We start from the raw sequence: 25,848 nt of genomic DNA on the forward strand, positions 1-25,848 counted from the left end.
ACAATTAGGTGTTCCATCTGAAACAGTAAAGCAAGGACCAGTCTCACTTTTCAACTTTCAGTAACGTAACAAAGACTGAAGCATTTTGAAGATTAATCACATAAGATATTGTGGTTAGACTGAAGGAAAAGCTGGATGAGCACGAGAGCAAGGGACGATTAACTGGAAGGATATGCTGATGGGATTCAATGAGAGGAGTGTTCGGAAGTTTGCGCAAAATGTGAATAATGGACTGATCTGGGGGGATGAATGAACTGTAAACTCCCATGTAATCCAATTGTTAAACATTCTGAAGCATTCAGACAATTGATACTTCATGTCCGTACCTGGGTTTCATTGTTGCCTCCTCTGTTAGATGCGTTGAGCTTGGATTCTGGAAAATACAACATTACTGCTCACAATTCTGCATCTGTCACGGACATAAGCATTTATTTATTCATTTATTTATTTGTTGATACAGCACAGAGTTGGCCCTTGTAACCCTTGAGCTTCACCACTCCAGCAACCCCTGACAAACCAGATTAACCCTAACCTAATCACGGGACAATTTCCATTGATCAATTAACTGAGGAGGAGGAGAAGATGGCGGCACGATGCAGCATGCGCGGCCTCTCTGGAGATGGATATCTGTCACTTGTTAAGTAGGGATCTGTGCACAATCCTGATTTGATGGAGACAGATGTGAGGGTGTGGAGGAACATCTGGAGAAACTTCTGAAATGCGAGCTTCGCTGCCGCTGTTACTGTGTGGTCCGGAATCTCCGGAGGAGAAGGCCTCCGAGACCTCGGCTTTGCTTGTTTCGGTGGCCGGGACGAGGTCGAAGGCGCTTGGCAGAGGATGGCGCTCGGTAGGCTGTATTGGAGGGGCTGGTCGGAGGCTCGAAGTTTTCGGACGGACTCAGAGTCTGCTGTGGTAGGGTGCTTCCAAGGCATCAGCTGTCGGTGCCTGGAAGTTTATGGCAGGAGAGTTTCTCCCTTTTGCTGCCTGATATCGGGACTATTGGAGTCGATTGGGACTAGAGACTTTTCTTAAAACCGTGCCCATGGTCTGCTTTCATCAAATTACTTTGCACTGCTTTGCACTGCTTTGCACTGCTGTAACTATATGCTATAATTATGTGGTTTTGTCAGTGTGAGTCTTTGGTTTGTCCTGTTTTTTTGTGATATCACTCTGGAGGAACATTGTATCATTTCTTAATGCATGCATGCATTTCTAAATGACAATAAATGAGGACTGAGTGTCCTCATAATCTAAATATTCTAATCTACCTGGTAGGTTTTTGGACTGTGGGAGGAAACTGGAGGACCCGGAGTGTATCCATGCATCCCACAGGAAGGACATCCAGAGACTCCTTTCAGAACGGCACTGGAATTGAACTACAAACTCTGGAACACCCTGAGCTGTAATAGCTTCATGCGAACCACTACGTTACCATGGTCACCATACTGAATCTCAGAACCACAGGAACCCAGGCTGCAACACAATAATGATTCTCCACACAGAGCAAACCTCTGCTCTGGTTACTACATAATATTCAGAAATAGGAGCAGAATTAGACCATTTGGCCCATTGAGTCTGCTCCACCATTCATTCATGGCTGATCCTTTTCTCCCCTCCTCAAACACATTCCCCAGCCTTCTCCCATAATCTTTGATGCTGTGTCTAATCAAGAACTCTTCAATCACTGCCTTAAATACACCCAACGACGTGACCTCCACAGATGCATGTGGTATCAAATTCCACAAATTCACCACCTTCTGGCTAAAGAAAATTCTTTGCATCTCTGTTTTAAATGAGCGTTCCTCTATCCTGAGACTGTGCCATCTTGTCCTAGACTCTCCCACCATGGAAAGCATCTACTCTGTCTAGGCCTTTTAACATTCGAAGGGTTTTAATGAGGTCCCACCTCATCCTTCTAAATTCCAGCGAGTTCAGACCCAGAGACAGTAAACATTCCTCGTATGATAACCCTTCCATTCCTGGAATCATCCTTGTGAAACTTGTGAATGGAGTCACCAGGTTACAGTGGAAGCAACACCATTCATTCATGAGTTGTAAACCAACACACTGGCACTCTAATCCTGGCTTTTTGTTGACTGCAACCAAATCAAGTTCCTTAAAATTCAGCAGCTAGCTATCATATTCATCATGAAATAATTAAAGGAAAAAAGAAACCTACCCCTGTTTTTTCTCTTCAGGTAACAAAGTACACAAACGACAAGCAGTATGAGTAGAATCCCAACGACACTGAGCACAGTTGTGTAAGTGTGTCTGTGGTAAAGAATAGGAAAGGGTCAGTCCTGGTTCACCATTTATTCTTGGCCATTTGTAAAGTCTGTCATTTACACAACACTTTTCATGAACTCAGGATGTCTGCAGCTCAGAAAATCAACATTGGACACTGTTGACTGTGTGGGAAATTGCAACAGCCAATCTGTTCACAGCAAGGTCTCACAAGCAGAAATGTGATCATGACCAATGATGGTGATGTTGGTTGAAGACTAACTATTGTCCAGGCCATTTAGGAACACTTCCAGCACTTAGAGAAATAACTTGAAGTGCGATGCCGTCAGCCTTCAGTTCAGCAGGGAGTTTGCCTTGCTGTGACTTTCTCTGCTGTGGCACCAATGGTAAAGAAGCATTGCAAGAGCTTCACAAGTGCAATTCAACTTATGTCATGGGATATAGTTAGTCTTGGGACTGTCATAGTAAACATTACAGGGAGCACCCTCTGAGTCATGGCAAATGGAAGAATTTATTCTAATTTCCTCACTATGGATATAACACAGCAGTGTGATGTAAACATGACACCATTTCCATTCCATAGCAGATCAGGAGAGTTCAGGAATGGCACGTTCCTGTAAGGGTGAAGTGCAAGACAGGCAGGATTAGGAAATCCTGGTTGACAAGGGATATTGAGATACTGGTCAGGAAATACAAGGCATTTGACAGTTATAGGCAGCTGGGATCAAGTGAATCCCTTGAGGAATATACGAGATGTAGGTTTACAATTAAAAGAGATCAGGAAAGCAAATAGAGGATATGAGGTAATTCAAGCAGATAAGGTAAAAGGAAATTCTGAGAGATTTACAGGTCTATTAAAAGGAACAGAGTAGTAAGGGAGAGATTAATTATTATTAGATAGGGAAGTAGGGTTGATCATAAAAAAATGTCCTTGCAGATTCCAAATAACCAACCGACAGAATATACCTCATTGGCTGTAAATTATAATTAATTATTTGACTACCCCCATGATGTATTTCCTGTCTTCTCTCTCTGTCACTGTCTCTTTCTCTCTCTCTCTAACAAACCAGACAATGACTTTCAGTGTAGTGTTATCCCCTTGTCACTGTTTGTTGCAAAGATCTGAACAAAAGGAATGCATTATTTTCCAAAGAGAAATTCCCTAAGTGATCAATACCTGAGATATTGGCAGAAAAGTGCTGGGAATGCTCAGCATGTCAGATGGCAGCTGTGGGGAGAGGAACAGCTGATTCTTCAAGGATTAATGTGATCATCCATATGTGGAGCTACAGGAGACCAGTGCGGTCTTAAATTAATACAGAATTTCTCATCTTTATTTACTATGGAGCAGGCCATGGAAGATAAGCAATTAAGAGAAATGAATAGTATTCTCTTGGAATACTATTATTCTATTGAATAATAGTATTCACTATTATAACAAAAGAGGAATTGTCAGTGTTGAAGAATACAATTTTTGGAAAATTTCATAGGGCTTGAGCAAGAGTAGCCCAGGGAATTATGGGAAGCTAGGAAGGAAATGGTTAATGCTTTGGCAGAAATACTTGCATCATCGTTACCAAAAGTGAGGTAACAGAAGTCTGGAGGATTAAAGGCAGATGTGTCTTTATTAAAAAGGGATACAAAGGCACACCAGGAAGCTGCAGGCCAGTGAGACCAACATCAGTGGAAGGAACATTACAGGAGAGGATTCTGAGCAATTGGATAAGCGAGGACTGATAAGGGATAGACAGCATGGGGAATCAGATCTCACCAATATGATTGAGCTTTTTGCAGAGGTGACATTGTCACAATGTACACTGGCAATATTGGAACCCAATTGCGCAGGAAAGCCAAACTCTAATGTAGAGATGGTTACCAAAGTTTATTCATAGGATTTCCACCAGAATATCAATGGCTTGGCTGAGCGGCAACTGCAACACCGAACGCTCTCAAATAGGACCCCGCGATTAGCGCTAATCCGACATCCGCTTAAGTTATACAAGTTACATGGAATTCCTGAATGCAAACACGAGAAAATCTGGAGATGCTGGAAATTCAAGCAACACACACAAAATGCTGGTAGAACACAGAAGGGTCTGCTGCATTCCACCAGCATTTTGTGTGTGTTGCTGGAATTCCTGAGTCTATCAAAATAAACTTAACAAGTTTAAAGAGAAAGCACTGGGGTCCATACTACAAAGAGCGAGTTGCTCAAGAAAAAACCAAGGATCTCTAAAGGATTAACGATACTTGTTAAACTACAATTAAGTAATTCAGGTGCTCTGAAAACTTCGGCGCTCAATGCTCTCTGGCTCCCCACACAGGCCCAAAGAGCTCATTACAGACAGAAAGGATTAATGAGGGTAGGGTAATGGATTTTGTCTACATGAACCTTAGTAAGGCCTTTGACAAATACACTACTCCAGAGGTTTAGATCAACATGGGATTCAGTGTGAGGTACCTAATTAAATATAACTTTGGCTTGGTTGAAGGAGTTAGCGGGTTGTAGTGGGGTTCTTCAAACTGGAGGTTTTGAATTTTAGTAAGTTAAACCAGTGCAAGACATACACAGTAAAATGGTTGGAGAATGTTCTAGAAAAGAGATCGAGGCTTCCAGGTACATTGTTACCTGAAAGTGGTGACACAGGTAAACAGGGTATTGAAGAAGGCAATTGGTACATTTACTTTGTTGGTCAGGGCATTGAGTTCAAGATAATTATATTATGTTATGGCTGTACAAGATGTTAGTGAGACCACTCTTCAAATACCATGTGCAGTTGTGGTCTCCCAGTTATAGGGAAGATATCATGAGACTGGAAATGGTGCAGCAGAAAATTCATGAGGACATTCCTGGGAATGGAGGGCTGGAGTTATAATGGAGGTTTGGATATGATGAGACTTTTGCCCTGGAGTTTAGAATGCTGACGAGTCATTGAACAGAGGTATATAAAATCATGAGGGGCGTCGATAAGGTGAATGATTACTGTCAATTTACAAGGGGAGCGGACAGTAAAGTGACCAGCTGCAGGCTAAAATTGAGTAGGGGAAGGACCTAAGGAGCAACTTTACATACAAAGGCTCTTGTGTATATGGAACAAGCTGCCAGAGCAATCCTTAGAAGTGGATACATTTACAAAATTTAAAAGACATTTTGACAGATACGTGGATAGGAAAGGCTTAGAGCAGGGGTTACCATAGAACCATAGAACCATAGAACACTACAGACCCTTCAGCCCTCCATGTTGTGCCGACCCATATAATCCTTAAGAAAACGTACTAAACCCACACTACCCCATAACCCTTCATTTTTCTTTCATCCATGTGCCTATCCAAGAGGCTCTTAAATACCCCTAATGTTTTAGCCTCCACCACCATCCCTGGCAAGTCATTACAGGCACTCACAACCCTCTGTGTAATAAACTTATCCCTGATGTCTCCCCTAAACTTCCCTCCCTTAATTTTGTACATAATGCCCACTGATGTTTGCTATTGGTGCCCTGGGTAACAGGTACTGACAATCCACCCTATCTATGCCTCTCAAAAGTTCACAAACTTTTTTATGCCATGGACCTTACAATACTTAATTCATGCACTTCATTTTGTTTATTTATGTGTAATCCATCTGTAGATTTCATCCTCGTAATGCCATTAGGCTTTACAATTCAACCGCCAGGACTTAAGAACTTTTTAAAAGCTATTATTAATGCTTTTTGAGATAGTGATTTAGATGCATATCATATTTTTTACTGAGTTAAGTATTGTATGTAATTAGTTTACAATTAATACAAGTAATTAATACAAGTGTATGGGACATTGGAAAAAAGTTGAATTTCCCCATGGGGATGAATAAAGTATCTATCTATCTATCTATCTATCTATCTATCTATCTATCTATCTATCTATCTATCTATCTATCTATCATTTTCATAAGTTATTATGCATTACGTATACTATGGTACTTTACAATTTGGTTTGGAGAAACAGTGTTTCACTGGACAGTATGCATATAAATGACAATAAACTTGAGTTGACTGGACTGGACTGGACTTGACACTAAGTTGGGAACACCTGGCAGAGAAGAATATGGGATAAATATTTTTTTTTTAAATTTTTTTTATTAGTTTTTCAAAACATTTTACAAAATTAAAAACCCCAAATCCCAATGAGGAGCATTAATACAGTGCAAGATTAAGCATACAATAACAATATGCTACAAAGGAAGAGAATTTAACAAAAAAACACCCAAATTAAAGACAAGTGAGCTTAGTGTCCTCCCCAAGCCCCACAACACAAGCAAAAAACAACAACAACTCCAGACCAACCACCACACAATATAAAGAGTATAAGTCCGGACAGTCAAACTCCCAGACTGTGAATACACTTAGCAACAGAGGATAATAATGCCTACTACCAGAAAAAAAAAGGGAGCTGAAAGCAAGGGACCGAAAAGAAGAGAAAAAAAAAGAAAAAAAAACCCTAGTCAAGAGGAAGGTTATGAAAGTACTCGATAAAAGGTCCCCAGACCTTATGGAACTTTAGATCCAAATTAAGAACTGAATAATGAATTTTTTCGAGGTCCAAGCAGGCCATAATGTCGTTAAGCCATTGCGCATGAGTGGGCGGGGCAACATCTCTCCATCTAAGGAGGATCAAGCGTCTCACCAGGAGAGAGGCAAAGGATAGTATTCGGCATTTGGTCGGACCCAGACATAAATCTGTCTCGCCCCAAAAACTGAACAGAGCAATTAAGGGGTTAGATTCTAGGTGCTGATTCAGAATACCCGATAACGTAGTGAAGACATCTTTCCAGAATTTCTCCAAGCTAGGACAGAACCAGTACATATGGATGAGAGAGGCCACGCCCCACTTGCATTTATTACAGAGCGGACTAATGCCAGGGTAGAATCGAGATAGTTTAGATTTAGACATATGGGCTCTATGAACAATCTTAAACTGTAAAAGGCAATGGCGAACACAAAGGGAGGTTGAGTTAACCGATTTGAGAACTGAGTCCCAGCTCTCCTCAGATAAGGAGATACTTAAATCCTGCTCCCAGGCCATTTTAATTTTATCCACAGGGGCCCGTCGTAAGGCTGCTAGTTTATCTCGGATAATTGATATTAAACCTTTACCTAGTGGATTAATGGAAAGAAATAGGTCCATAGCATTTTTCGCAGGCATTTCAGGAAAGTTAGGAATTAAAGGAGCAGTAAAGTGTCGGATTTGGAGATATCTGAAAAAGTGAGCTTTAGGCAGGTTGAACTTAACGGAGAGCTGCTGAAAAGAAGCGAAGCGATTATTAATGAAGAGATCTTCAAAATGTCTAATGCCCTTCCTGTACCAAACATGGAATGCTGAATCGTACGTAGTAGGTAAAAAAAGGTGATTATGTGCGACAGGGCTAGAAACGGAAAACCCCTGGAAACCATAGCATTTCCTGAACTGAGCCCATATACGCAAAGTGTGTCTGACCAGAGGATTAGCTATTGATCTGGGCAGACTGCTAGGGAGTGCAGAGCCAAGAAGTGCAGATATAGATAATTCTTTAGTGGAGCTCAACTCCATTGCCACCCAGTTAGGGCACTCGGGTTGACCGTGGAAGAAAGACCTGAAGGCAGCACAATGTATATTAGCTGCCCAGTAATATAAGCGAAAGTTAGGTAAAGCCATGCCACCCTCTTTTTTAGATTTTTGGAGGTGGATTTTATTAATTCTAGAGCGCTTATTCTGCTACAGATATGACAAAATAATAGAGTCTAAGGAATCAAAAAAAGATTTAGGAATAAAAATTGGGATAGATTGAAATAAGTATAAAAATTTGGGGAGAACATACATTTTAACAACATTAATACGACCTACCAAGGACATAGATAGAGGTGACCATTGTACCAGACTCTGTTTTATAGCATATGAAAGATTGACAAAGTTTTCACGAAAGAGATCTTTAAACTTCCTTGTGACTGTAATTCCAAGATAAGTAAATTGATTATGGACTACTTTAAAAGGGAGATCACGAAATATTAGTTCTTGTGCTTCTTTATTAATTGGGAAAAGTTCACTCTTATGTAAGTTGAGTTTATAGCCAGAGTTCTGGCTAAACTGGTCAAGAAGTGAAAACATTAGAGGTAAGGATGTAGATGGATTTGAGAGAAAGAGTAATAAGTCATCAGCATAGAGAGAAACTTTATGCTCAACACCCCCTCTTCAAATCCCTGTCAATTCAGGACAATTTCGAAATGCTATCGCCAGAGGTTCTATAGCCAAATCAAAGAGAAAGGGACTTAAGGGGCATCCCTGACGGGTGCCACGTTTGAGATTAAATACTTGGGATTTCTGAAAATTAGTTAGAACAGAAGCAGTAGGACACAGGTACAGCAATTGGATCCAAGAGGGATAAATAAAATTAAATGTGCCAAGCTGAGATGAACATCTTGGTTGGTTTGGATGAGTCAGGCTAAAGGACCTGTTGTTCTAATATGTAACAATGACTTTATAACTCCATACATGAGCTTCAACTGCTATGCTTAAATTATTAAATATTTGGGAAAAGAAATTTATCTTTGATCTCAGGCTTGATGCATGCACAAGAAAATCTATATTACTCAGTTTCCAAAACATCATTTTATTGAAGTTAATCATGTCAAATATGTTTAACACCAGTTAAAGAGAAACATATTTCTCTCCCAGCTGGCTCTGTTTGAAAGCAGTTAGTGAAACAACCAGAAGAGAGAACCTTATACTTTACGTTTGAGGTGAAGTAGTTTCTTTCCTTTGTGCAGTCGTCATCGATTCTGTCACAGTATTTTCACATAAATGAATTGGCCCTTAAAAGAAAATAAAATTGAATGTTATCTGCTTTGTACTTGCAAGAACAAGAGAGCACAATAGTTAGACGATAGGAACTTGAGCATGGTGGACCAAAGGTGATTTTTACCCAATGAACATTTAAAGATTAAAGATGAGATTTATTTGTTACATGTACATCAGATCATACAGTGAAATGCATTGTTCACAACATCAACCTACAGAATTTGTGCTGGGGGCAGCCTGCAACTGTGCCCAGTTTGCAGCGCCAAAATGACTTGCACAGGATTTACTAATCCTAACCTATCCATCGCTGGAACGTGGGAGGAAACTGCGGCACCCGGAGGAAATCCACGCAGTCACTGGGAGAACGTAGAATCAACTTGCAAACAGAGGTGGGAATTGGACCCTGATCACTGATCGCTGGTGCTGTCATAGTGTTACACTAATTGTTGTGCTCCTGTGCACCCAATTACATTTACTGGCAATTGGGATACAGGATACACTTTTTATCCAACAGGCTAATGCAGGAGATTTTCTCAATGAAAAGACAAGGTCTTTTGTTTCCCATATCTCTTCATCTCTCTACCTCTGAGAAAAATAACTCAATCTTTCTTGAACACAGGTCATCACATTTTGGGGAAGAAATCCTTCCTAATCCCAGTTTTAAATGTCTCATCCCTCAGATTCTTTCAGAGTCCATGTTTACTTACTTACTGCCCATTACACCACTGGCCTTTCAGGCAGCAATGAAGGTCTCCTATCTCTGGCGGTGTTCAGGGCTTCCTTCATTATGTCAGTAGATTCCTCTCGGTTTTCACTGCTGTCAGTCATGCAAGACCCGGATGGGGACTGAGCAATACCATCAATCTCTGATGCAGGATACTTGTTTCCATGAAAATTTTGTTTAAGCAGTCAGGGTTGTTAGTCCTGAGCTGAACCCCTGAACCTGGAGGACTGGTGGACCACTCTAAGGCTGGTCTCTAACCTTTGTCCTGTTTGGGAATGGGTGACCCTTCCAAGAGCCAAATCATAAAGCCCTCACTCCAGCCAACATAGCTGTCTGAGTTATTCAGGCATGCAAGTCTCCAAATCTAACAACAAGATTGTGGTCCTTTTGGAGGTTAGACTCCATGGACTACCCTGTATTCCCTGGCATTGGAATCATCCTACCTGCATCTGTACCACCCTGCTAAAATACTGCAGGTTTCTATGAGATCACCTTTCAACCTGCTGAACTGAAACAGATAAAATCCCCAATCAACCAAGTCTCTGATCTTGTGTCACTTATGGCATTCCAAAGATCAGTCTGCTGATCCTTGGCTTGCCTTCTTCCATAACAAGAACATCTTTCATCGGACCAAATCTGCTGACAACGCTGGTGACCCGAGAGTGAGGATCAAGTCAATGTCTGACCAATTTAAGCTTCGGGCCAGAATGGAAAGGTCGGGTACGAGCCCAATGAATGCAGTTGGTCCTGAGTATGAGAGCATATTGAAGTAGCTAGAACTCCTACTATCCAAGCCATGCTCTTTTCTCACTGCTGCCAGTATGAAGGAGTTGCAGGAAGCTTAGATCCCACACCACCAGGTTCAGGACCAGTTACTACCTTCAATCATTAGGCTTCTGAAACATCATGGATTACTTCACTCACTTCAACACTGAGCTGATTCTGCAACCTGTGGACTCACTATCAAGTGTTGTACAACTCATCTTCTCAGTATTTACTTATTTATCTCCTTCACCTTTCCCCATTCCCCTTTCCCTCTCTCTCCTATCTCCTAAACTGCCCATGACCTCACTCTGGTCCTCCTCCACTTTCCCTGCTTTCCATGACCTCCTGTCTTCTCTTATCAGATTTCCCCTTCACCAGCCCTTTATCATTTTCATCATTTGACTTCCCAGCTCTTTAATTCACCCCTCGCCCTGCCTGTTTCACCTCTGACCTATTACCTTGTACTCCTCACTCTCCTCTATCCACTTCCTCACTTTGACCTCTAATCTCCTTTTTTCCAGTCCTGCTGAAGGGTGTCATTCCGAAACGTTGACTGATGGCTCTTTTCAATAGATGTTGCCTGGCCTTCTGAGTTCATCCAGAATTTGTCGTGAAATGCTTTGCTTTTCAGTATCTGCAAATTTTCTCTTGTTATTTACTTATTTATTATTTGTTTCTTTTGTATTTGCACAATTTGTCTTATTTTGCACATTGATTGTTTGTCCACTTTTGATTGTGTGTAGTTTTACATTTTGTCTGTTGTATTCATGTGTATCTACTGTGAATGCTGACAAGAAAATGGATCTCGGGGTAGTATATGGTGACATAGACATAATTAACTTTGAACAGTGAAGTGGTTTATCTTAGAAGGACTATCTTAATGAATGGCCAGAAATATTACCGGATGAGACACATTCACACCCAGCCAGTGAGAACAGATCAGAGGCAGGAGACCCTATGGTGAGTGACTCATGTTTGAACTGCTGTGCTGAAAGGCTTTTCATTCTCTGAAAGGTGGTGACAACATTCACTCCATGCTCCTGAGTGAAGTTCCAACAACACAATATCCAGTACACATCAGTCATTCAGTTGTACTCCATCGACCATCATAAAGAATCAAACCCTGCACCACTTACCCATGCTGTTGATTTCAATCACATTTCTGCAGGTGCTGACACTGTTGGAGATGGACACTCTGACCATCTCACTGGACTTGGTTCCATAAACATTTGAGGCTTTGCAATAATACTGATTATTTTTGTATTTTAAGGATTGACAATGTAGATCCAGTTTATTGGTGTCAGAGATCTTTGAATCCCCAGATGGCGTCTTTTCATACCATGAGTACTGAATGGGAAGGGATCCATGGACAGACTCACAGGACACTGACATGGAGTCCCCACAACTTGAGCCACTTGTTGGTGGTGAAAATCGAAGCAAAGGAACAGACGGGGGTTCTGTGGAAAAGAATCAGTGAACATCTGAAAATCAAACACTCTGAAGAATTCAACAATTCTGTATCTCAACCAGGACTGACCAGTTTGGAATCTCAGCAGCTCATCGACCTCTCTGAGTCTCTGAATCCTCGCAGCTGCCTGAACTGCCGTGTCTGCCATTATCCCAGAACACAGCAGGACTCCAGATCAGGACAGCAGTGAGGACACTGTGTATATGTCAGTGTGAAAATCAGGGGTACAAGCTCTCTCAGCAGCAAGGAGACTGTCCAAAATGGCACCTAACTGTTTGACTCTGCAAAGGCAGCTTTTGTGGGTGTCCTGGAAAACTCTGCATAATGTGAAAGCAGAAACCTGTCGGATATGTACAAATGAATGGTGATTTCAGGGAGAGTATAACTGTGATTGGTTTTGGTGATCTTCAGTATAAAGGCAACTGATTAGTACTGGTATCTACTGTGAGACTGGAGATCCAGAAAGGCTGTAGACCAAAAGACCATAATATATAGCAGCAGAATTAGGCCATTCTGTTCATTGAGTCTTTTCCACCATTAAGTCATGGCTGGTTTATTATCCCTCTTTATCTATTTCCAGCCGTCTCTCTGAAACCTTTGATGCCCTTTTTAATCAAGAACCTATCAACCTCCATGTTAAAAACACCCAATTATTTGGCCTCCACCACTGCCTGTGGCAATGAATTCCAAGATTCACCAGCCTCTGGCTAAAGAAATTCCTCCTCATCTCTCTTTTAAAGAGATGTCTTTCTATTCTGGGTCTGTGCCCTTTGGTCCTAGATGTTCACACTGTAGGAAACATCCTCTCCACAACCACCTGGCTTTTCCCTGCTGGACAGCTTTTCATGAAATCCTCCCTCATTATTCCAAACTCCAGAAAATACAGTTGCAGAAGCTTCAAATGCTCCTCATAAGTTAAGGGAGTGTGACACCTCATGGAATTCAATAGGTGGATTCCTTTAGAATTTATGTACAGAGAATTCTTGGGTTTCAAGTCCATTGCTCCCTGAAAGCAGCAACACAAGTGGATAAAATAGTAATGAAAGCATTCAGCATGTTGGCCTTCTTCATTCTACATATTGGAGACTAAAGATGATAAGGCATTTTGTAACTTTATTAGACTTTGGTTAGGGCACATTTTCAACACAGTAATTCGTTGTTCTAGTTGCAACACTATAGAAAAGATATGGGAGTTTTGGAGAGCGTGAAGAGGTAATCAGGATGACACCAGTGTGGCACGATAGTGTAGTGATTAGCACAACGCTTTACTGTACCAGTGACCTGGGTTCAATTCCTGCTGCTGTCTGTAAGGAGTTTGTATGTTCTCCCTGTGACTGCGTGGAATTCCTCCAGATGCTCTGGTTTCCTCCCGCAATCCAAAGACCAAAAGTTTGTAGGTTAATTGCTCATTGTAAATTGTCCGAGGTTTAGGCTAGGGTTAAATCTGGGGATTACTGGGTGGCGTATCTCAGAGGGCTATAGGAGCTATTCCATGATGTATCTCAATCAATAAATAAACATAAATATATGTTTCCTGGATTGCAGTGTATTAGCTGTGGGGAGAAGTTTGTCAAAGTTGGTTTGTTTTCATTGGAGTGTAGGAGGCTGAGGAGTGACCTAATAGAAGTTTAAAAAGTTACATAAGTCAGAAATAGGGAAGATAGTCATAATATTTTTCCCAGAGTTGAAACAGCAAACAGTAGAGAGTATAGTTTGAAGGCAAAAGGGGGAAGGTTTAAAGGACGTTTGTACGACAAGTTTTTTTCCCACTGAGGGTGGTGACTCCATGGAATACACAGTCAGACTGGGTGGTAGAAAGGGATATCATAACAATATTTTAGAGGCTTTTAGACAAGGTCAAGAAAAGGGAGGGACCGGAGGACTATGGACCATATGCAATGAAATGGAATTAGCTTTGAATGATATGGTCAGTGCTGACATGGTAGACCAAAGATTCTATTCCTGTGCTGGACTGTGTCCCATGTTTTCTCTAATTCAATTACTCTATTTCCCACCAGGAATGGGCCAGAAGAAAAGTCTGGTTGCTGGGAAGTGGATGGTCAGTAAGTGCTGTGGGTGGAGTGTTGGAACACATTGACAGGAATGAAGAGAAAGACGGTGGGGTAGGGGAGTGAGTGACTGGTCCATGAAACAGGGATGGGAAATGGGAGAGCTTGCCCAGTGAGGACTGAACACAGTCTGTTTATCTCTGAGAACTGATTCCCTTTTTATGAATTTTGAGGTATTTAGACCATGAGTAACACTTGCTTCTCATTGATTGTTAGTATCAGATTATTAGTTTCAGTCTGAAGTAAACCTCTGACAGGATGACATTTCATACAGTTCAGAGACAGGAAAACATGCTGAGCCTCCCACTGGAAATTAGTGTCCTGTCTATGCGTCAGACACCGCAACGGGTGAGAACAACATGGCTGGAGTTTCCCCGACTCCTGTCTGCTCCCTATAGTACTCTGCACTGCTTTGGAGCTTCAGGATATCTGTGCTGTCCTGACCTTTCCCAGAGAAAACACAAATCAGACAGTTCACTGGAGGCACCAGGTCAATCAAAGAGAAACGTACCGTCAGATACTTGTAGATCTATGTCAAACACTGGATGATTGCCATATGTTGTAATTCCACATCTGTAAAGTCCTGAATCTTGAGAGACAAGATTCTTCATAGTAACAGTAAATATTCCCTGAGTTGTGTCATCTCTGATTGTTACTCTTCCATACTGCTTATTTATCACATTTGTATTCACTAACGATGTGCATCGGTGACCCTGGATGCGGCACAAATACTTTGTGTGTGAATGATACATTGGTGCATAGAGACAATTGATTGTGACCGCTCTTCCCACAACTCCTCTTACTTTATCTTCTGTCCATAAAGCACCTGAAACTGAGGAAGAAGTTTTTCAGAAATTGGACAGGTAAAATCAAATTTACAGAAGCAGATTCAAGATAGTTTAATGTCATTTCCTGCATACAAATGTAAAGAACAACATCATTATTCCTCTGGATCTGTACCAGCACAAAAAACAAATGATAAGGAAAGCATTAGTAATAAAAAGAGATGTTTTATTTAAAGCTGTCGCTGTGTTCTAAGGAATTTGCCACACTGTACAATTGAATTCCACATTGACTGAGAAGACAACAGCATCGTCCCTCATCTCGTGCTCCCAGCTCTTCACAAGTAATGATTTTTATTTGATTGGAGTCATCATTATCACTGCCCACTAATGTCTCAGTGTGTTTCCACATTTCTGAGTCAATAGATTACTGATCCTGTCCCATTTGAGGCAGGGGAACACAAGATCAGTGGTGGGTAACTTACTGGAGGCAATTGTGTGGGCCAGGATCGACCTGAATTTCCCAAGGCAAGATCTGATTTGGGATAGTCAAACTGATTTTGTGCATGAGAGAACTTCATCTACAGAATTTTCTGAAGGGCTGATCAAAGGGACTAATGAGGGTAAGGAGTTTAGCAAGGCCTTTGACAAGGTCTAGCATTGTAGACTGTTCTGTAATGTGAGATCACAAGGTAAGCTAACAGGATGGATATTGACCAGACTTGGTGCAAGTAATCCGATTGGTAGTGCAGTGTTATTTATTTGAAAGTTTTAGACTTCATCACCAGTTGAATGCCGTTAGGATCATTGCTCTTATTCAGTAACAAATTACTTGTCATCTACATTGATAATTTCCAATAATAATGTAGTTGGCATGATTAATAATTTGTGGATGACACTGTCGTGCGGTGGGCAGTGAAAAGAGTTGTCGAAGTTTACAATGTGATCTGGAAAAAGAACCTGGGTTCAGCCCCATTACTCTGTGTCAGCAAGATCCCCCCCACCTGAGCCAGTCCCGTCTGCCTGAATTTGACCCGTCTCCCTCTCTTCATGCTACTACCATTGGGCAGGATTTGCAGGAGTCTTGGGACCCATGCCGTTGGCTCTTGGACCAGCTTGACTTGCCTCAGCACAGAACTGACTCCGTAGCTGTGGACTCACTTTCGGGGACTCTGCGACTCATGTTCTATGTATTATTTCTTTACATATTTTTATTATATGCACGATTCATTCTCTTTTGCACATTGGATGTTTGTTGTGTGTGGTTTGTCCTGGATTCTATTGTGTTACTTTGTTTTGTGGGTGTCTGCAAGAAGATGAATCTCTAGGTTATTTATGGCCTGCATACTCTGGCAAAAATTAATTTGAACTTTGACCAGGAAAGTAGCCAATGGAACAGCTGAGGGAATTGAACTCAGGCAGTGTGAAGTGAAGCATTTTCATAAATTAAAACTGTACACAATTTACACAGTAGAGAACTAGGACTGCAACTACATAGGTCCCTCAGGGTGGCAACACAGGTGGACAAAATGGTGACGAAAGTATATACCATGCTTGCCTTCATTGGAGAGGTCATTAAGTACAGTTGGGATGGTATGTTACATCAATAACGAATATTCAGAAGACCTCACCTCAATTGCTCGGTGCAATTTCAGAGGAAGGGTGTGATTAAATTAAAGAGTACAGAATACATTCACAAAGACCAACCACTGTGGAACACCACAAGCCACTGACAGCCCCCTTTATTCCCACTCTTTGCCTCCTGCCAGTCAGCTAATCCTCAATGCACATGAGTATCTTTTCGGTAGTAGCATGGGCTCCAATCTTGTTTAGCAGCCTCATGTGTGGCACCTTGTCAAAGGCCTTCCAACAATCAAGCAAATAACATCCACGGACTCTCCTTTGTCTATCCTGCCTGTTATTTCCTCAAAGAATTCCAATAGCTATTTCAGGTAAGATTTCCCCTGAAGGAAACCATATGTTATCACATGCCTCCAAGTAGCCCGAAACCTCATCCTTAATAATGGACTCCAACATCTTCCCAACTACTGAAGTCAGGTTAACTCATCTGTAATTCCCTTTCTTTTGCCTCCCCTCCTTCTTAAAGAGTGGAGTGACATTTCCAATGTTCCAGTCCTCTGGAACTTTCTAGAACCTAGTGATTCTTGAAACATCACTACTAATGCCTTCACAATCTCTTCAGCTATCACTTTCAGAACTCTGGGGTGTGGTTCATCTGGTCCAGGTGACTTATCTACCTTCACTCCTCTCAGCTTCCTAAGCACCTTCTCCTTACCAATATCAACCGCACTCACTTCTGCCCCCTGACATTCTCAAATGTCTAATATACTGCTTGTGACTTCGTCAGTAATGGCTGATGCAAATTTCTTACTAGGTTCACCTCCCATTCCTTTGACTCTTATTACTATCACTCCAGCGTCATTATCCAGTGGTCTGATATCCACTGTCACTTCTCTTTTCCACTTCATGTATCTGAACATTTTTTGGTATCCTCTTTTATATTATTGGCTAGTTTTTATTTATTTTTTGTCTTTTCTCTCCTTATGGCTTTTCTTGTCACCTTCTATTGTTTTTTTAGAAGTTTCCCAATTCTGTAACATCCCACTAATATTTGCCATATTATATGTCCTTCCTCTTGTTTTTATGACAGTGTCACTGTCTCACAACTGAATACCAGTTCTAGCATCTTCAATGGAGAACCTGGAAGTATGAATGGAACGCTCTCAATTTGTCTGGATATGCAATTCCAACAATGTTTGAGATGCTCCAATTCTTCCGGGAGGAAGTGTCGGACTTAACTGTTCACTGCACTTTATTTCAACCCCATGGTCGCTGCAATGTTTATACAAATGCAAAGAAATTCCTTACCCTCACTAGAAGTATAAGAGCAGCAGTAACCGAGAAACAAAAGTAAATAATTAAATGTATCGAATCCTTGAAAGGAGAACTTACTAGTGCCACCGATTTCTGTAACTTAACTGCAAATGTCTCCGTTTATGAAGGCTGTTACCTTAACTGTTCCCCTCATTAATTCTCCATTACCATTTGAGGCTCTGCGGTAATATTGATGGTATTTGCGGTTCAGTGTAGAAAGGGGAACATTTGGCACTGATATTAATGCAGAGATAATGAGGGAGGGACAGGATCTGGACAAAGATCTTGTGCTCTATCCTAAGGTTGAGCAGGAGACTGCTATTCTTCAGGCACATCCACAAGATGGACAATTCTGCATTCTACAAGCTTACCCTGGGATCAGCACAGTGTCACTGCCAAGGACATCTGATGCTCTGACCCTTCCCAGAGGAAACATGGATGAGACATTTATTTTACTGAAGGCACAGAGTTAATAACTGAAAATCCTACCGTAAAGTACTTGTAGATGTACATAAAATATTGAATTGTGCCCTGTTGCTGTAATTCCACATCCGTACCATCCTGTATCTCCAGAGCCAAGATTCTCCATAGTAACAGTAAATCTTCCCCGTTCCTGGTTATCTGTGATTGACACTCGTCCACTCTGTCCATATCGCCCATATGTTTGCACTAAAATTGAATGAGTCCTTTCATGGTACCAATACTTTGTGTGTGAGCGGTACTTTGCTTCATAGTGACAATCGATTGTGATCGCTCTTCCCACAACTCCTCTTACATTCTGCTCTGCCCACAATGTACCTGAAATGAGGGAGGCATTTTCAGATTTGAGGGGAAAGGAACAACTTAATGCAAACAGTAATGAACATTACAGTAAAAACAGTTCCAGGACAAGTCCAGCATGTGGTCCATCATGCCACAGCCAATGATTTTGGTGTGAAGTGCAGTCAGTGCTGTTACTGTGTCAGTGCTCTCTCCCCTGTGTCAATACATTGTGGGTTTACTTCCCACTCCAGAGTCCTGAGCAGAAACCCAGGGCTGACCTTCCACTGCAGTACTGAGAGAGAGCGGCAGTGTTGAACTTTCAATAATCTCTGAATATGTTGTCCTTTCAAACATACACAAAGATCCCAGCTATTTCATTTGGGAGATGTGTGTGTGTGTGTGTGTGTGTGTGTGTGTGTGTGTGTGTGTGTGTGTGTGTGTGTGTGTGTGTGTGTGTGTGTGTGTGTGTGTGTGTGTGTGTGTGTGTGTGTGTGTGTGTGTGTGTGTGTGTGTGTGTGTGTGTGTGTGTGTGTTTCTGATTCGATGGAATTCTAAGGTTGAGATGGAGGATCGGTAGATTGATTTGAGGACACATTTCAAATCTCTCAATAAGGCCAAAGTCGTGACCTTGTCCTCACTTACAAAGAAGTTTATAAGTTGCAGAAAGAAACCGTTCATGATGTCTGAAATTGTGTCCTCTGGTTCCTATAGAAACATTATATTTTGTACCTGTCAGATATTTCTATGTGTAGTCAGAAGGTGATGCAACAGTGGTCGTTACCACTTTAGTGTCTACAAATCCAGATGTGATTTCAATTTCTGTAAGGATACATTGAGTGATTAAATACAATTTATTAAATAATTCTGGAATTAAAAGCCACATATCAATAACAATAATGAGGAACTGCCAGATTGTCAAAATCCCATCTGAATTGGAAAATCCTTTATAGACAGAAATCTCTCATCCCCACCCACACTAATTTACCTTTGACTCCAGATCTAGTAATGTTCTTTACTAACTGTCCTACTGAAATGACACAGGCAAGACTCTGCTTTCAAGACAATAACATCGATTGTCATAGTGATCCCTGCAGAGTGAGATCAGTTTCCAGCAATGGTAGGCCTGATATTCCATCCATGAGATGGACAATTCTGTATTCAACAAGCTTACCACGGAATCAGCACAGTGTCACTGCTCTGGACATCTAATGCTCTGACCCTTCCCAGAGGATGCATGGATGAGACATTTATTTTACTGAAGGCACAAAATCAATCACTGAGAAACCTACCATCAGATACATGTAAATGTACATCAAACATCGGATCGGGACCTAGTGTTGTAATTCCACATCTGTACCATCCTGTATCTCCAGAGCCAAGATTCTCCATAGTAACAGTAAATATTCCCCGTTCTGGGTTATCTGTGATTGACACTCGTCCGCTCCGTCCGTGTTGTCCATTTGTTTTCACTAAAACTGAACATTGGATAGTCTGTCCACGGCACCAATACTTTGTGTGTGAGCGGTAATTTGCTTCATAGTGACAATCGATTGTGATCGCTCTTCCCACAACTCCTCTTACATTCAGCTCTGCCAACAATGCACCTGAAATGAGGGAGGTATTTTCAGATTTGAGGGGAAAGGAACAAATTAATGCAAATAGTTATCTTTGAAGATTACAGTAAAAACAGGTCCAGGACATGTCAGGCATGTGGTCCATCATGCCACAGTCAATGATTTTAGTCTGAAGTGCAGTCAGTGCTGTTACTGTGTCAGTGCTCTCTCCCCTGTGTCATTACATTGTGGGTTCACTTCCTCTGAATATGTTGGCCTTTCAAACATACACAAAGATCCCAGCTATTTCATTTGGGTGTGTGTGTGTGTGTGTGTGTGTGTGTGTGTGTGTGTGTGTGTGTGTGTGTGTGTGTGTGTGTGTGTGTGTGTGTGTGTGTGTGTGTGTGTGTGTGTGTGTGTGTGTGTGTGTGTGTGTGTGTGTGTGTGTGTCTCTGATTCGATGGAATTCTAGGGATGAGACGGAGGATCGGTAGATTGATTTGAGGACACATTTCAATTCTCTCAATAAGGCCAAAGTCGTGACCTCGTCCTCACTTACAGAGAAGTTTATAAGTTGCAGAAAGAAACCGTTCATGATGTCTGAAACTGTGTCCTCTGGTTCCTATAGAATTGTTATATTTTGTACCTGTCAGATATTTCTATGTGTAGTCAGAAGGTGGTTCAAAAGTGGTTGTTACCACTTTAGTGTCTAGAAATACAGTTGTGATTTCAATTTCTGTAAGGATACATTGAGTGATTAAATACAATTTATTAAATAATTCTAGAATTAAAAGCCACATATCAATAATAATAATGAGGAACTTCCAGATTGTCAAAATCCCATCTGGATTGGAAAGGCCTTTAGAGACAGAAATCACTCATTCCTACCCCCCCCCCACCCTAGTTTACCTTTGACTCCTGAACTAGTAATGTTCTTGACTAACTGCCCCACTGATATGGCCCATGAAAGACTCTGATTTCAAGACAATAACATCGATTATCATAGTGATCCCTGCAAAGTGAGATCAGATTCCAACAATGGTAGACCTGATGTTCTTGCTTAACAGCCTCCAGGAGATTTCTCCACCTGAACATATTCTCCCCCTACCTGGTTCCACACTATTCCCTTTCTCTCCTTGCACTATTCACCAAACTCCACACTCCTCCGTTTTTCTTCCCCTTTCCATTTGCTTGTCGTGCTTCACCCCTCCTCAATCCATGAACACCTAGTGGACCCAATCTCACATCTTCCCCTTGCCTATTTACACCATCTCCCTCTCTGCTCACACTTGATGCAGAGTCTAAACCCAAACAGTTGACATTTTCCCTCCCCCTGACAGATGCTGCTCAACCCACTTAGTTCCTCAAAGACTGAACTCTGAGCTCCATTTTCTGACACGTTTCATGTCTACAGCTATTCAAGCCGCGTTGTGGAAACGGTGTATGACCCCCAAACCAACACCGATTATACAAATGTCCAGTGCTGTCTGTCACTCACCAGGTAGGAAAACAATGAGAAGAATCGAAGTCCACATTGTTTTATTCACAGAGACCCAGCCAGGACCTGTCTGTCCTCAGAGAGAAATAACTGAGAAATAAAAATGAGGAAGAAGACAGGAGGAAGTTTGATCAAAAACCACAACTGGAGTGTGGGAAGTGACGATCTGAAAGCTTTTAGCTATATTTAGCAAGACAGAAACATTTAAACGTTTCCCAAAGACTAAGCAGAATGTTGAGAAGAGTTAAAATGTTAAGATCAGAAAATGTATCAACAAGATGAGTTGCAATGTAAAAGGCAGACAAAATCGAAAAGAGTGAATACAGAACTGAAGGTGTGATATTTGAATGTGTGGGGTATATGGAATAAAGTAGATGAGCTTGCAGCACAGTTACAGATTGGCAGGTGTGATGTTGTAGGCATCACTAAATCATGGCTGAAAGAAGATTATAGCTGCGAGCTTAATGTATAAGGATAGACATGATATTGAAAGGACAGGCAGGAAGGCAGAGAGGTGGGTGGCTCTGTTGGTAAAAAATGAAATCAATTCATTAGAAATAGGTCACATATGGTAAGAATCAATTGTGGATAGAGCTAAGGAATTGCAAAGGTAAAAAGACCCTGATGGGAGTTGTATACAGACCTCCAAACAGTAGTAAGGACGTGGTCAGCAAGTAACAACAGCAGGTAAAAAATGCATGTCAAAAGGGCAAAGTTACAACAATCATGGGGGACTTCAATATACAGATAGATTGGGAAAATCAGGTTGGTGCTGGATTCCAGGAGGGGGAATTTCAGCTGATGGGGCTCCGTGCATGGGCAATTGAGGGCATTTTGAGGTTGCAAAGATGCTGGGCTAGCAGCATGAATGCTTCTACTGGACTGGGTACAGGCAGGATGTGGATCTGTTGGTGCACTGCTGCTACGCTAGCATGTCTCAGAAGGTGTAGGCCACTATTCTAGGGTGTCAATGCAGCAATACATTGTGTAGTGCCCCACTATGGATCTATTGCCCCTCCCAGTAGAAAAAACTATCCCCCAGGCTGGGAAACCATTGGAAGTCGCTGGAAGAGGTGCTCAACCATCTCTCTGAGTATTGGGTGTGGTTGGCAGAGCAGCAGAATGCAGTCGTGCTACACTGGGACTGGCTGGCACTGTGTCGGCCATTGGCCTCCAGTCCAGTGAGGCTGAAGGAAGGAAATGACATCTGGGTGACCTGCCTTTTTCCTCACACAAACTGGGGCTCCAGAAACCTCCAGCACCCCAGGCGGCAGTGTTGACCCCCACTGGGACTTAGGACTCTGTTACTAACTGAAGCGTTGCCGAGGATGGCTGAGTCCTCAGGTGGGGGCAGTGTGATGCTCCAGGGCAGGGGTGTGTGGGTGTCATCGACAAACTGCCCCTGCATTTCTGATGGTCAGCACTGTTTATTATTCTTGTGTTAAAATGCTCTTGTGGGATTATGGTTGGAAGGTACAGTTTCTGCAGTTATTTATTTGTGTATTTGTGGGTTACAATGGACTTGGCCAGAACTGATTGGCAATGAACACTGGCAGGGATGATGGCAGAGCAACAGTGGCTGGATTTTCTGGAAGCAATTCTAAAGGCACAAGATATATACATCTCAAAGAGGAAGAAATCTACCAGAAGAAAGATGACACAACAGTGGCAACCAAGAGAAATGAAAGTCAACATAAAACTGAAAGATTGGGAATATAATAGAGCAAAATCTAATGGGAAGTTAGCGGATTGGGAAGTTTTTAAAAACAAGCAGAAGGCAACTAAAAAGTTATTAAGAAGGTAAAAGATGGAATTAAAAATAAAGCTAGCCAATAATATAAAAGAGGATACCAAACATTTCATCAGATACATGGCTTGTAAAAGAGAGGTGAGAGTTGATATTGGACTGCCGGAAAATGATGCTGGAGAGGTAAGAATGGGAATCAAGTAAATGGCTGAGGAACTGAAAAAGTGTTTTGCTTCAGTCTTCACTATGGAAAGCACCAGCTGTAAGGTGGAAGTACCAGGTGTCAGGGGTCGTGAAGGGTGTGAAGTTACCATTACTAGAGAGAAGGTTTTTGGGAAACTGAAAGGTCTGAAGGTAGATAAATTACCTGGACCAGATTGTGTATAGTACAGATTACTGAAAGAGATGGCAGAGGAGACTGCAGAGGCATTAGTAACGATCTTTCAAGAATCACTAGATTCTGGAATGGTTCTGGATGACTGGAAAATTGCAAATGGTACTGCACTCTTCAAGAAGGCAGAGAGGCAGAAGAAAGAAAACTATTGGCCAGTTAGTCTGATGACAATGATTAGGAATATATTGGAGTCGATTATTAAGGATGAGGTCTCAGGGTACTTGGAGGCACATGATCAAATAGGCCAAAGTCAGTATTGTTTCCTTAAGGGAGAATCTTGCCTGACAAATATGCTGAAATTCTTTGAAGAAATAATAAGCAGGACAGACAAAGGAGAAATGGTTGATTTTGCGTACTTGGATTTTCAGAAGGCCTTTAACAAGGTGCCACACATGAGGCTGGTTACAAGCTATGAAGTATTAGAGGAAAGATTCTAGCAGAGATTGAGCATTGGCTGATTGGCAAGAGGCAAATAGTGGAAATAAAGGGAGACTTTTCTGGTTTGCTGATTGTGAGTAGTGGTATTATATTGGTTTATTACATTTGTTTTAGGGGAAAGCAGTGCAGAATATTAGCTATGAATGTATAACTGCTTAAATTCTGTACATTGTATAGTAAGTGCTGACTCTGTTGCATCAGTCACTGCTGTCATCTGTGTAATGTTCATCTCAGTGAAGGATGTGGTCAGAACTTCTGTTCTCTTTATTTGTCTTACCAAACTGAATATAGAGAAGTAACAACAGATGCTACACATTGACCTATTGCTCCACTCTCTTCCTGCATTGCCTCATCAGTTCTTGGAAAACTTTTCAACAACCATGGGTCAATATGCTGATGAGAACAAGTGCAGAGATACAAAACATCTTCAGCAAAACATTGATACTTCTCTAAAATCTGTTTCGTGAGTCAAGTTAAGAGGACAGAATTTTGAAGCACATCCATTCAGAATTCCTTTGGGATGTCCTCAGACAGGGAAAGGTTCCTGTTCAGAATCAGAATCAGGTTTGTTTTCATTGTCTTCTGATGTAAAATCCGCTGTTTTGCAGCAGAAAAAACAATGAACAAGTTCCTTCCCTCTGACAATTAATGAGCTTAGGTTTAAAAGGTCCAGATTCACAAGTGGGACCACTGTAAATGGAATTACCTCCAGCTAATCAAATCCGATCAGATAACTCTGACCTGTAGAGGTCAAGAGCTCCAAACAGACTCGTGTTTTTGCTTCACATCCTCACACAGCAAGTGAAGGATATTGTGCATATTCCTCCTTGTCAGTGAGGCATTTCAAAGTTCAAAATTCAAATGAAATTTATTATCAATGGACATATGTCACCATTAACAACCCTGATTATATTTACAACAATGCAGTTCACATTCTGTTTTATTTCCAAGACATTTTATTCCATGTGTGTACATTTATGGGTTAGAGACGCATGTTAGTAATGAGAAAAGTTACACAGTCTGTTTGCAGGTTTACACCCTGATGACCAATGCAAGTTGCAATAATTTGCAGCTCACTCATTTTAATCAGCATCAACTTTATTTTCATGCTTGAATCTCTTTCTCAATCCATTTCTTCAATATGTGTTACGCTAGGACAGTGGTAATGCACCTTATCAAAGTTCAAAAAGAGCTGCTGCATGCTTCTTGGAGAAACGTCACTCTGGGACAATATCCCTTGCTCCATCACTCTTCAGGACGGACATGTCACTCAGTGGTTTGGACTGATATTATTATAATCATTTATTTTTGTGAATCTATGTGCTATTTTAACTTTATGTGCCATGTGGTGTGTGCTGTGTGTTAAGGTATGTACTGTATTTTTCACCTTGGCCCTGAAGGAACACTGTTTTGTTTAGCTGTTTCATGTGCGTGGTTGAATGACAATTAAACAAACTTCAGATTGAACTTGAAAAGGAGTGAATAATCCTTTGTATTTTCTAACTTCATGACTATAATGACAATATTGCAGTTCACCTCTTATTTTCAAGAACCTTTATTGCACATTCATGGGTCATAGTCACAGATCAGTACTGAGAAAAGTTACACCATCTATTTGCAGATTCACGTCCTGATGACTGATGCAAGCTGCAAAAGTTTGCAACTCATTCAATTTATTCAGCACCCAACTTTTATTTCC

At 41.4% G+C, this 25,848-nt stretch overlaps 2 protein-coding genes across 2 annotated transcripts in view; both read right to left on the reverse strand.

The window, feature by feature from the left end:
- Positions 1-11,995, reverse strand: part of LOC140717278 (uncharacterized) — an 18,083-nt gene extending 6,088 nt beyond the window's left edge. Inside the window, exons 1-4 of the mRNA XM_073030705.1 lie at positions 11,680-11,995; positions 8,990-9,068; positions 2,180-2,271; positions 327-373 (exon numbers count right to left, since the gene is read on the reverse strand). Coding sequence (XP_072886806.1) covers positions 327-373; positions 2,180-2,271; positions 8,990-9,068; positions 11,680-11,935 — 474 coding nt within the window. The 5' untranslated portion in view covers positions 11,936-11,995. The remainder of the gene's footprint in view (positions 1-326; positions 374-2,179; positions 2,272-8,989; positions 9,069-11,679) is intronic.
- Positions 11,996-14,405: 2,410 nt separating this feature from the next.
- On the reverse strand, positions 14,406-21,607 carry LOC140717001 (polymeric immunoglobulin receptor-like). Its single transcript, XM_073030196.1, has 5 exons — positions 21,571-21,607; positions 19,809-20,123; positions 18,247-18,555; positions 14,592-14,912; positions 14,406-14,524 (listed from the first exon to the last, which is right to left on the reverse strand). The coding sequence occupies exons 1-5, from the start codon at positions 21,605-21,607 to the stop codon at positions 14,406-14,408; spliced, it is 1,101 nt and encodes a 366-aa protein (XP_072886297.1).
- Positions 21,608-25,848: the final 4,241 nt, after the last annotated feature.

Source organism: Hemitrygon akajei, chromosome 27, assembly GCF_048418815.1.
Source record: "Hemitrygon akajei chromosome 27, sHemAka1.3, whole genome shotgun sequence".
NCBI lineage: Eukaryota > Metazoa > Chordata > Chondrichthyes > Myliobatiformes > Dasyatidae > Hemitrygon > Hemitrygon akajei.